At 59.2% G+C, this 11,795-nt stretch overlaps 5 protein-coding genes across 5 annotated transcripts; 3 read left to right on the top strand and 2 right to left on the bottom strand.

The window, feature by feature from the left end:
- Positions 1–33: 33 nt before the first annotated feature.
- On the top strand, positions 34–371 carry SDRG_15812 (hypothetical protein; the record flags this gene model as incomplete). Its single annotated transcript, XM_008621994.1, has 1 exon — positions 34–371. A coding segment is annotated over one exon (338 nt), but the record flags the coding sequence as incomplete, so codon positions are not given.
- Positions 372–455: 84 nt separating this feature from the next.
- Positions 456–1,784, bottom strand: SDRG_15811 (hypothetical protein; the record flags this gene model as incomplete). Its single annotated transcript, XM_008621993.1, has 1 exon — positions 456–1,784. One exon carries the CDS (start codon positions 1,782–1,784, stop codon positions 504–506), a length of 1,281 nt encoding a protein of 426 aa, XP_008620215.1. The 3' UTR covers positions 456–503.
- A 372-nt stretch (positions 1,785–2,156) lies between these two features.
- SDRG_15810 (hypothetical protein) lies at positions 2,157–3,269 on the top strand (the record flags this gene model as incomplete). The annotated part of the gene is made up of 1 exon (XM_008621992.1): positions 2,157–3,269. The coding sequence occupies one exon, from the start codon at positions 2,157–2,159 to the stop codon at positions 3,237–3,239; it is 1,083 nt and encodes a 360-aa protein (XP_008620214.1). The 3' UTR covers positions 3,240–3,269.
- A 636-nt stretch (positions 3,270–3,905) lies between these two features.
- SDRG_15809 (hypothetical protein) lies at positions 3,906–8,741 on the bottom strand. Its single transcript, XM_008621991.1, has 3 exons — positions 6,551–8,741; positions 4,579–6,498; positions 3,906–4,515 (listed from the first exon to the last, which is right to left on the bottom strand). The coding sequence occupies exons 1-3, from the start codon at positions 8,730–8,732 to the stop codon at positions 3,989–3,991; spliced, it is 4,629 nt and encodes a 1,542-aa protein (XP_008620213.1). The 5' UTR covers positions 8,733–8,741; the 3' UTR covers positions 3,906–3,988.
- Positions 8,742–9,775: 1,034 nt separating this feature from the next.
- SDRG_15808 (hypothetical protein) lies at positions 9,776–11,411 on the top strand (the record flags this gene model as incomplete). Its single annotated transcript, XM_008621990.1, has 3 exons — positions 9,776–10,343; positions 10,391–11,196; positions 11,241–11,411. The coding sequence occupies 3 exons, from the start codon at positions 9,776–9,778 to the stop codon at positions 11,409–11,411; spliced, it is 1,545 nt and encodes a 514-aa protein (XP_008620212.1).
- Between the last annotated feature and the right edge of the window lie 384 nt (positions 11,412–11,795).

The following is an 11,795-nucleotide window of genomic DNA, read 5'->3' as shown; positions in this document are numbered from 1 at the left end:
GAGCTCCTGTCTTCTACCACCCTCGGTGCGCAGACGAAGCAGGCCTCAACTTGGTCCATGCGGTCGGTCGCGTGCGTGCCGGCGTACACGTTGCGCCAATTCCCGCCAAGGGTACAAAGGCCAAGATTTACAAGGACGGCCGCCGCCGCTACTTGCTCGCGACCGACCGCCTCGAGATCCCGGACTACGACCTCGACCGCGATTTGTACTGCGCCAACCTCATCGGCTCCTTGGTCGACGACACGCAACTCAAATACGTCGAAGTCACGCTCCCCGACGAGCTGCTCCCGAACCGCGTCTTTACCAACACGCGCTCGTCTGCGCAACGTGTACGCCGGCACGCACGCGACCGACCTCATGGACCATGTTGAGGCCTGCTTTGTCTGCGCACCGAGGGTGGTAGAAGACAGGTGCTCAAGAGGAGTTGAAATGAAGAGTGAGTGAATTAAGACGGGCTACAAGAAGCTAAACCTAAACCTATTGATCTACGAAATTATCGATATTTACTGGACCGTGCGGCAACCGACAACGTTATTGGTAGCAAGGGGCCCCGACTCGACGAGTCGAACGTCGTTGGTGATGGCTTTAATCGACAGCTCGTCGCGACGCCAGCGCTTCTGCAACTTCTTCATTCCGCGCTTGAGCGACGCCCACGTCGTGTCGGGTTGGCGCAGTGGCCAGAGATAGACAAATGCAACGACGTTGAGAAGAAGGAGCGCACTAAGGGCAACCGCCAGCGTTCGCGCGTCACGTCGGGCGGGCGCCATCAGCGTGTGGCCAAAGCACTCGCTCATCGACGGCTTCCCGTACGGCAGCGTATCGTCGTTCCACACCTTGCGACGCTGGTTGGTCTCCGTGTTGATCGGGGACCAGGCGTCGAAAGGGTGCGCTCTCGCCATGCAAAAGAGGCCCTCGCTGCGCGCGACCGTGAGCGGACACGTCGTCTGAATGTACGAGGCGACGTCGGCGTACTGCGTCGGCATCGGCTTCATGAGCTCGGCGCAGCTGACGCAGACGTCTTGGAGCGTCATGTTGTCGTTGCGGGACATTGCCAGCGCCGTCGCGTCGGCTTGGGCGCAAAAGCTGTTGATGGTCGTCGCGGACGTGATCGTGACGTTGGCAAAGGTCGTTGGCAAGGTCGCCAGCGCAGAAGTCATGGCGCGCGTGGCATTCTTGTTGCGCCAAATGCCCGGCAGCACGATCGTTGATGAGAACGGGAGCGTATCGCAAAACGTCTTGCCTTGGCCGAGGCAGTACGCAGCATCGAACGTCCTTGCCGCCGCCTTGGAGTAGTTGCCATAGGCTTCCAAGAGCTCCGTGTTGGGGCCGAGTGAGTAGTCCGAGGTGGCTCGGCCGCCTGGGAGCCACTCGAGGTACCCCGCGTCTTTCGCCTGAGAAAATACAGACCCCGGCTCCAAGTTGAGTACCGTGTCGACTCGATGTTGGTACGACGTGAAGAGCGCCGTCACCTCAATGTTGGTCTGGACGATCGCCATTCCATCCAGAACGAGACCAAGGAGACTGGCGTACGCGGCCACAAACACGAAAACAACGACGAGTTGCACCTTGCGGCGCCCGCGCGGCTGGACGAGCGAGCAGAGACCGGCTGCCGCAAACAAGAAGAGGAGGATGGCGACGGCTTTGGCGGCCTGAGCGTGCGCCAGCACAAATAACGAGACGAGCCATGCGTTGGAGACACGGTAGGCGACGACGCCTTGGGCAATCGCGAGGACAGCAGCGATGGCAACGACGGTAGTCGCGACGGAGTCTTTGGAGATTATCATGAAATCGAAAAGTAAATTGCGAGCATCGAGCGGGATCCAACAACATGTGGCGTGTCGTGTCCACCACGAGAGTGCGACAGTTACTAGACAGTTTATGCAAGATAATCTGGATACTATAGTACAGAAGCAGAAATGGACCGGTTGTCATGCATCACGACTGCTTCGATTCGGGTTTGAGCCGTCCAAACACCCGAGAATTCTATCTCTAGCACTAGAATGGATGGAGGAGTCGATACTGTACAATGCTTTGACAACAGCTGGCATGAGACAAGATGGTGTGGATGGGTCAACCTTCCAACCCGTTTGACAGGGTGTCTACAGCTGGCAAAAACCGCCATGTCCAGATTCTAGTTCATTTTCAAACCTGCTGCGATGACACGAGTATTCCTCGTCTGGAGTGGTCTCACCGTCGTGGCGTACCTTGGCTTTCTCATCACGGTCGGCTCGTCCGAGCTCCTTGTATTCATATCGAGCTACTCAATGCTCTCGTGTGCAGCTGTCGGCCTCGTCAGTATTCTTGGTGCTCTGATGTATTGCCGCTACAAGTCCCTCAACTTGGCTCGCTCGGCCCTCCCGCCCGCCCTCGTCTTCGTCAACGCCGGACTTTTCGCTGCGATCGCCGCCGTCGCATTTTATGCTCTCATAAGCGACACCACCAAATACGAGGACACACGCAGCACCTGGTTTGACTTGAGTCTCGACACTCGCATGCCAAACTACGATGACAGCCTCATCACGCCGTGGAGGTACTACTTGGCCGTGCCCGACAGACCGACGCAACGCGTCTTCGAAGAAGCCTACTGCGAGGCCAAGGGTGTCGCGTACTGCTCCAAGCTCCCGATGCGTGAGACGCTTTTTCGAGCCTACCTGCTCGAGGGCGTCGAGAACACACGCCGGAACCGAACCGCCTTTGACTCGGGTCTCTACTATGGCGTTATCGTCACCAACGCAACGACGCTGACGACGTTCTGCAACGCGCCGGGTCGCCTTCCCGAGACCAACATTGACGTGGCGTGCGACGGTTGCCGTGAGATTGTGTCGGCTTCATTGCCACCGTCGCGGCTGCGCGACTGGATCAACGACAAGTGCCCCGAGACCGTGGCCGAGACAGCGACGACGTTCTGCCTCTTTTACGCGAGCAAGCTCGTGATGCCGTATCTCCTCACATACGAAGAGGCGCGCATCGCTCGGTACAACCAGCTCCGAGAGTACAGAGCCCTGTGGGGCTCTGAAGGCGTCTGCTTCTACGACAGACTTCAAGGCGTGCTTCAAAGTACGCGAAAAACTGTCGGCGACGGCGTAGGGTTGACGGCATCCCTTCTGTCGGGCTTCTCGATCTTACTCGCGTCCTACTTGACGTACTGGTACTGCCGCTCCAAACACGGCCCCGAGGACGAGGAGGACGAACTCATGTACTACGCCATGACCCGCCAGCCGTGGCAAGGAGGGGCCTAATTACCAAGTCTAAAATATTGACCCATCGCAGTACCGGTAGTAGCAATCCTGTATTGCAAGCCTGGTGGCGCATTAACGTATCAGAAGGACTACGAGTCATGGTGGAGCACCGAGCCGTTAGCGTAATGAGCGAATGCTGTAAGATCTGAGTCGAGAGCATCGAAGTTTTTCGTCGAGATGCTCAAATTGTCGGAGTTGATGAACGGTGAGAGGCTCCAGCCTTTCTTGCGGGACGAACTCACAGCGACCACGCTCTTTGCGTGCTGCTGTAGTACGACCACGCTCTTTGCGTGCTGCTGTAGTACGACCAAGACGCAAACGACGTTGGCAAAGTAACCCGAGCGGGCGTTGACAGCGTAAGATCCATTTCGGCGGCGTTTGATTGGCTAGATTTTACACCAATCCTGCGCAACGACAATGTTGCACCTCGCGAAGGCTCTGTGTTGCGACCACAGTGTGTCCGGCCGCAAGCACCGGGTGCTACTCCAATGATTCAATGCATTCTGCGACCGTATGGCAAAGCGAACCGTGGCCGTCGGGTCTGTCACGGAGATGGCATGGTCGCTGAGCTGCTCGATGCGCCAATGACATCGGCTTTAACTTGTCATTTTGAAGATGATAAATTGCACCTCCACGTCGGCGTGCGAGGGGAACATCGACAATTATGCAAAATTTGCTTTTGGCATATGCCACAAATAAAGCGCCATAAGCTGACGACTTCACTCGTATCGATCCACAATCATATTCAATTAGACTTTCTGCTCGCTGTAGTAGATGCCATCAGTCGCCCGCGTCCGCAATTGCGCCTCGTACGCCTCGCCGGCCAAAATGCCATCGACCGCCGACGCAGCGTCCGTCACGATGCGCCACGCGTTGTACTGCCCCCGACGCAGCTCCACAATCACCTCAAAGATCGGCTCACCACCACGCTGCGCCAAGAGCTTTCGCAGCGGCCCGTTGTCATCCTTCTTCTGCTTCTCCTTGGCCAGTGCGTCGCCTACCGTCACCGACTCGACGCCGCCCACAAGACCTCGCAGCGGCTTGTTCTTGAGCAACTTCCGGAGGTCGCCGTGCGCCGAGGCTACGATGCGCACGCCACGCTGCTTGCACGTACGCGCGGCCTCGACTTCGTTCGGGCGACCAATCTCGTCAATGACCATGACCTCGGGTGTGTGGTTCTGGACGCACTCGACCATCACAGCGGCTTGGTCGTCGAGCGACGGCACCATCATGCGCCGCGCCAGGCCCACGCACGGATGCGGAATGTCGCCATCACCTTTGGAACAGAAGGTGGTTAGGGTTCTTCTTCTCTACCAGCACGAGATAAAGAGTAGTATACCTGCAATCTCGTTGCTCGTGTCGACGATGCAGACGTTGTACTTGGTCGCAAGCTGCCGAGAGACTTCGCGGACGATGGTGGTTTTGCCGCAGCCTGGTTCGCCGAGGAAGAGAATGTTCTTGTCTTCCATTGCCAGAAGATCCGCGATCAAGCCCGCGTTGCCTTCAATGTACCGGCCGACGCGGATCGTCAGGGCGATGATCCTGTCTTGGCGGTTGCGAATCGCCGAGATACGGTGCAGTTGTCGCTCGAGGCCGGCGCGGTTGTCGCTGCCAAAGCCGCCGACGCGCTCCACGATCGAATCGAGGTCGTCTCTCGTGACGACGCGGTCGTGGTTACTCGGATCGAGAAAGAAACGCGCGCCGTTGACCCACGCCCACGGTCGGCGTCCGAGGTCCAAGACAATGTCCAGTAGCTTAGCGCTGACCTCTGGTTGGAGCAGTGGCGCCGCGAGGTCAGGTGGCAATAACCCCAAAATGTCGTCCAAGTCTTCGTGGATCACCACTGGCGGACTCGAAACAACGTCGTGGGGTCGCCACGCCTGGAGGTACTCGGTCGAGACGAGTCGCTGATTCTGCTGCGCGTCAAAGCACAGCGACCGCTGACCATCAGAAGCAATGGCCTGATGCAGTCGCTGGTTGGAGGCGGTCAAAAGTTCATCGCGGTTGCAGCTGACATCATCTTCCGAGGAATGGTAGGCGTCCAGCAACTGAGACACCGTCGCTGCTGCGGCCTGTGTCGCTTCGGCCCGAAGTGGTCGTTGATCAAAGAAGTCGGGTCGGTCGAGGTACCGGGGATACGGATGCGCGGGTAGTCCGAGTAGCGAGAGCATCTTGGCGAATGGAACGTTGAAGCGCGTGGTTTGGTGCTCCATCAGCAGCTCCAAGTCGACAACTGACGGTATCGAGTCGGCATGCAGCTGCGCCATCGTCGCCGCGAGACGATGGGCGCCGTAGACGACCTTGGTGACAGCGGTCGACGCCAGCATCGGGTACAGCGCAGTGTGCACAGCGTTGGCTCCAGTGCTCTCGACGTCGATGAGGATAACCGTATTGTCGCTCGCCAACTGAAGCAAAACGTGAGGCCACACACCATGGGCGTCAAGGGCGACGGCGCGCGGTGTCCACGGCGACTGCACCACGTCGAGGGCGCCGACCGTGTGTTGAAGCTGCGCGGCCGTCGACACAACCGTCGGCCCGTGCGAGGTATCGCCGTTGCTGGCCGCGTTGTCCATCGACAGGCTTGTCACTGTCGGGGCGCGCGATGGAGTTGGTGGGGCGCGGGACGGGGTCGACTTGACGCTTGGTGCTTTTGTCTCGCCTTTTCTCTCGAAGAACGGCCGGGGAACACCTTCGGTGCGCAAGACGTAGCGCGTGTCCTTGGCAACCTCGGCTACGATGGCGCGGGCGAGCGCGCTCGTCTTGTAGTCGCCGATGCCCGGAATGAACTCGACGTAAAAGCGCTTGTTGGTCACCGGCAGCTTCAGCATGCCCTTTAGCATCGCGGCCGCGTGCTTCTTGACGTCTGCGTCCTGGCCCTTGGCGGGCGCCGTTGTGGTGGTCTTGACGCCTGTGGCGTTGGTGCCCTTGACGTGTGTTGTGTCGGGGTTCTTGACAAAGACAGCCGCCGAGGCGTCGTAGATCACGCGAGGGTCCTTCTTGAGCTGCTCGACAATGGCAGCCGTCAGCTTGGCGACGTCGTGGCCTTGGGCGAGGCAGACACCTTGAAACGTCTTGCCGAGCTCGCCCCGGAGGTACGAGACGTGAAAGCGAGTGTGGTTGCTCTCAACCGTCAGCATCATTTGCACTGTGAAGCGCGCCGTGAGGTCCTTGACGAGCTTGCCAAACGTTGTCGGCATGGCTTTTGATGACGACGCGTCACTGACCGACGGCTCGGGCTCGACCTCGATGTCGCTCGACGCTAAAGACGAAATGGTGGGTATTATAACAATGGGGATGGAGACAGGTCGTACGTTGTTGGCTGAGAACGTCGGTGTCGCCAAGACGCGGCTGGCCTGTCGTAAAATACGCCCGCCCTGTACTGTCCGTAGCAAAACGGAAGCGCGGGTTGCGCTGGAGGGACGCCACGACCGCCTCTACGACCGGCTCGATCAGCGCCGTGTCCGGAACGATCGTGCGCAGTTGGCTCGGGAGGTACGACGTAAAGAAGCAGTTGCCACCCGCGATATAGTCGGCGATTTGGCCCAAGTACAGTGACGCGTGCTGCGCAACGTACTGGTCGACGTCATCGCGAACAGCTTGCGTAAAGTAGCCGTTGCCGTCCGCGTCGACTTGGTAGACAACGTCCGGGTGCGCCCGCAGTGCCTTCAAGATGCGGACAAAGGCATTGACGCTGTAGTGCGGTCCGCCGGCTTGCAGCAGCGCCTGCGTGTCGCCGACGTAGTACATGCCGCCGTCCCGCGTCCGTTCGAGCATGCGCTTCGTAAAGAACGCGACGTTCATTTCGACAAAATCGTCGATCGATGGCGTTGTCGGCCGTGCGTCGACAGTAGGTACCGCTGGAGACAGCGGCAGCGTCCGGGACGTCAAGCTCGAGATGGGCTGCTTGCGCTCGGCTGGCTGGCTGCCAATGTACGCTTCAACTTGCTTGGTCCACGCGCCGTCGTTGACGTTGATAAAGCCGTTCGTGTCCATCTGAAAACAGTCGCGCGCCTGCAAGGTGGCCAGCACCGCTTTGAGCGATCCCGCCAGAGAGAGCCTGAGCGTCTCGAGCTCCTTGGAGACGTCGCCGAGGTACACGGGCGACGTCAAGGCGCGGCGGGCCGTCTCGAGCGTCACGACCGTCAATGGCGTCAGCGACGGCGTCGTGAGCGGCGCCAGGACCGCGCCCGGCACGCGCACGAGCTTGGCGCCATTCTCAGTGATCGCAATACCCGGGTCTTCGAGCAGCTGGTGCACAATGGTCCGGACGATCGCGAATATGTTGGTCGACGAAATGTACCTGTGGTCTTCCATCTGCTTGCGCACGTTGCGCACGGGAAAGCTGCCACTCGACGACGCCAACGCCGCGTGCAGCTGCACTCGGAAGCGAGTGACGTCATCCGATAGCATGAGCTCGACAATCGATGATACCGACGCGTCATCCTCGGCGGCCGAGGCCACGCTACGTGCCGGCGACGTGGTGGCACCGAGCGCCGTAAACGTCACGCGGCCGGTTGTGTCGGTCGTCGACACGACCTCCGTGCACGCTTGCAGCGCTGCGAGCACGCGGATATACGCGGCATCCGCATCGAGGTGGTCGGGCACCATGATGAGGCTCTTGACGTCGGCTGCAGAGTAGACGCCGCCGACGCTTGTTATCGAGCGCATGCGACCGAGAAAGTACGCGCTTCGCTCGTCCACAAAGGCGTCCAATGAGATCGTCGACGGTGGCGCCAAGCGCGTAAAGCGGACGCGGCCCTTGGCGTCGACGACGGAGTTGACGGTCGGGTTCTCGCGCAGTCGGGCGACAATGTGCTCGACGACCGTCGCATGGTCCCACTTTGCCGGCGCCTTGAGCATCGACTTGACGTCCGTGTCGTGGTACGAGAGGTTCTTCTCGATCGACGTTTGCATGCGGCCGGTAAAGAGACCGACTTGGTGGGTCAGGAACGTGGCATAGTTGTCGTTCGGGTCGACCGTGGCACTCGACGACGCCTTGCTCGAAAACGCAAGCAGACCGGGCTTGTACGGCGCGCTCTTTACGAGCGGGTGGGCCTTGAGCGCGGCGAGGATCTTGGCGACAATCGGCGCCTTTGCAAGGTGCGGCGGCGGCTTGAGCATCCCGTCGACGTCGGGCGAGTGGTAGGTATGGCCCTTGGCCGTGAACGTGAGCATGCGCTGCGTAAAGAACGGGATCGCCTCGTCGAGCACGTCTTCGATGGTCGCCTGCGCGATCGCGCGGCCTGGCAGGTCGAGGCAGAGCGCGCTGCAGTAGCTGTGGCGCTGCACGAGCCGCTTGTCGAGCTTCATTGCCGGGAGGATGCACTGCTCCATGGTCTCGGGCGACACGGGAAAGGGCAGGTGCACGTTGAAGCCACGGACGGTGGGCGGGAAGCAGCCACCGCGGTGCAGCGCCAGCCAGCGCAGGGTCGCGCCGACGTACGCGTCGACGGCGAGAGCGACCTGCGACGGCGAGAGCTCGGTCGACGACATCGTTTGCTCGCAACTGCGACGTAAATTTAGCCAGGCCAGAGTGGCGAGAGCTGATTGGCTAAAATCATTGCGCATTTTGATTGGTCCGAGAACGTATCTTTGGCGGGCGCGGTCCAAAAACAGCACCGGACAGGCCGAGCGAGTCAGCCTTGGACCAGTCTTGATGGGAAGCGCAGAAGCGGCGCCAACGGGAAGGAATCTTTGCGACCGACGATCGTAGTAGATTGTTGCAGCCAAGGAGCGTTGCAAATGATGGCGTAATAGCCATTTACTACAGTTGAACTGCCACGAAGCAACGCCTGCAGCCGTCCATTCTGGCTGCATCGACGATGTTTGGAACTCCCCTGCCAAGAAATGTCCTACTCAATCAAGTACGGGTAGAAAGCGAGGCCCGCCGCCATCCCACCCACGGCCAAGGACCCACATCTACTCGGCCGACGCCTGTCGCGTATCCGGATCCGGATAATATCCAAAACTTTGACGAAGCATTTCTCCCGTTGTACGGGGTCAACGAGCGTGTGGTGTAGCGTTTTAAACTCTCCAAAGTCATCGCTATCCATGTGCCTAATATAGGCGATTTCGTTTCCAATCGTAGTTTGGCGTCTCGACTTCACGGAGGTGGCGCGCCACCGGCCACACTATCTGTGATTGGACAAAAAGGTATCATTTCAATTTTATTTAGCCAATCGATATACTTCGATCTGTCGCGGCCGCCTTGGTCATCGCTCCATCATCACTCGCTCCATCCACACAACGAGTATTACTGTACTTGTAAGCTTAGTTGGCTCGTGTTTTGCACAATAGTAGGTACCGTCGCGATCAGCTTACCGTGCTCATTTGAAACTTCTCTTACGGCATTTATAATCTTAGCACAACGTGTTTGAAGCACTGGTTCCATGGCCGCCTTAGCACACGGTGAGCTCAAGGCTTGTCCGCTTCCTCGGTTCTGCGAACCTTCGTTTTGTCTGTTGGGATGGTACTCTTCTGGCGCTATAAATATACATGACTACGAACGCGCGATTCAAAAGCATTGCAATCGTAGCATGAACACAACGCTGGACGACCTGGGTGTTGCCAAGCGCCCAGCGCGTCGGCCGCACCGAGTTGTACACCTTCTTCTCTGCGCTGGTCTTTTGGCCGCTGGCATCGCGGGTGTCGTGCTGCTCGTTCTCTACTTGGCGGAGCCGGCAACCGCCACCAGCTCGGACGGGCCACTCATGCGCTACTTGGAGAGCGCGGGTCCGTTCTCCGGTCAACTTTATTATTTTCTTCCCGTCGGCTTCAACGGCTCTGTCGCGGCGAATGCGTCGGGCTCGCTCTTCGCAACCGGGCACGGCAACTTTGATTACGACATCAACATGACCCAAGGAGCGACCGTCCAGCGCTACACGATGGTATCCGGCGCCCTCTACGTCAGCGTCGTCGAAGGCGCATCACAAGTGTCGGTCACGTGCGGCTCTGCATCAACGCTACCGTCGATGGCGTCGGTGGTCGCCGCGATCCAAACTGCGACACAGTCCAATGACGTCTCGGCGTGTGACGCTGGCTACATCGCGTACGCCACGACGTTCTTGGGGGCTCCGATGACAATCTGCCAAAGCATAGAACTTGGTACATTCTCCGGTCAACATCTCGGTAGCTTACGCTACTTGTGCTAGGCATCACAAAAGCGATATCACCAACCCTAGTTGTTGCATTGGCCCGAAATACGTCGATGACGCCGCCCGTGTCACCTCGTCAGTCGCTCGCCTGCCCCTCGCTGTCCGAGGCGCTGGTCACCAACACAACGAGGTCGCCCTGTGCATGTCGATCAGGGCGGCGACCCTGTCTTTTCTTTCACGGCGCCGGCGTCGCAAACGAGTCATCGAGCCTTCTCGCATCATACGCTGCCTACTGGGGCAACGACCTCGTCGACGCGGCACCGTGCTGCTCGTCGCTTCAGTTTGCGCGCTTCGATACGACAACCGTGCCGTGGACGTCGTCAGTTCTGCAACAGAAATTTTGTGCGTCAATGCTCTCGGTGGCCAATACCACGGGCAGCGTCGGTCGGCTCATCGTCGTTACGCACTCGATGGGCGGCCTTGTGCTGGGCCTCGCCCTCGCCAACGGCGTCTGCTCGTTCAGCGCCGAGACAAAATGGGTCGCCCTCCACACACCCATGGGCGGCAGTCCCGTCTTGAACATGCTGCTCAAATCTTGTGCGATACCCAGCCTCTCCTCCGTGCTCGGGCTTCTCGGCCGGTGTCCGATCGCGCCGACATTCGCGTACATGTACGAGGCCGGGAGCTGGGAAGCCACCGCGCTCGGCTTGAACAGCTACTACACAAGAGCGCAAGGCAGCTACAAGCGCTACGCCGACGCTGTGCTCTGCGGTCAAAGTCCCGTCGGTCTCTGGACATCCGCGTCCGGAATCATGACAGCGATCAATGCACTGGCCGCTCCGTCGACGCCCCACGACGGCCTTGTACGTGCATGAACTTGATAGAAACGATGGTATGGGATTCGTAGGTCGCGTTTGCAAGCTGCACAAGAGGTCTCGACCCGACAGCCTTTAGCGCCTCGTACAAGAGCAGGTTTTACGCAGCCGAGATCAACCACCTCGATGGTAGCTTTCGCCACGGCGACGGCATGTGGGGCACGGCGCGTCAACCACTGCACTGGTTTAGCTGTCTCTACTAGCTCACTATAGTAACTTTGGGCTAGCTCCCACGGATCTAGGTACTTTTGGTCCACACCGGTTAAAAACGTGGTTAGCGCCTTGTACGACGCTAGAGTGGGGCAATAGTCGACTCGATTGACCGCTCGTCATTTGGGAGTGGCGTGGCGGTAGCCCCTAGAAGCGGGGCGTCTTGCGCACCGTGCGAGTGTCGGTGGACTTGCAACGCTGCGGCAAAAACCCGCGCGCAATTGGGGCCGACTTGCAAACAACCTTGATGGAAGCAACGCTGCAGACGCTCTTGATCATCGCGCTCGTGCCGCCAGTGCCGGCGTGGGTAGCTGGGCGAGTCGAAACCTAGGGTACGCGCTGCCATTCGGATCGTGCAGAAGCATGTAGGAATGCGA

The sequence above is a fragment of the Saprolegnia diclina genome (genome assembly GCF_000281045.1).
Source record: "Saprolegnia diclina VS20 unplaced genomic scaffold supercont1.103, whole genome shotgun sequence".
Taxonomy (NCBI): Eukaryota; Oomycota; class Saprolegniomycetes; order Saprolegniales; family Saprolegniaceae; genus Saprolegnia; species Saprolegnia diclina.
This window is presented reverse-complemented; position numbering and strand designations above follow the sequence as displayed.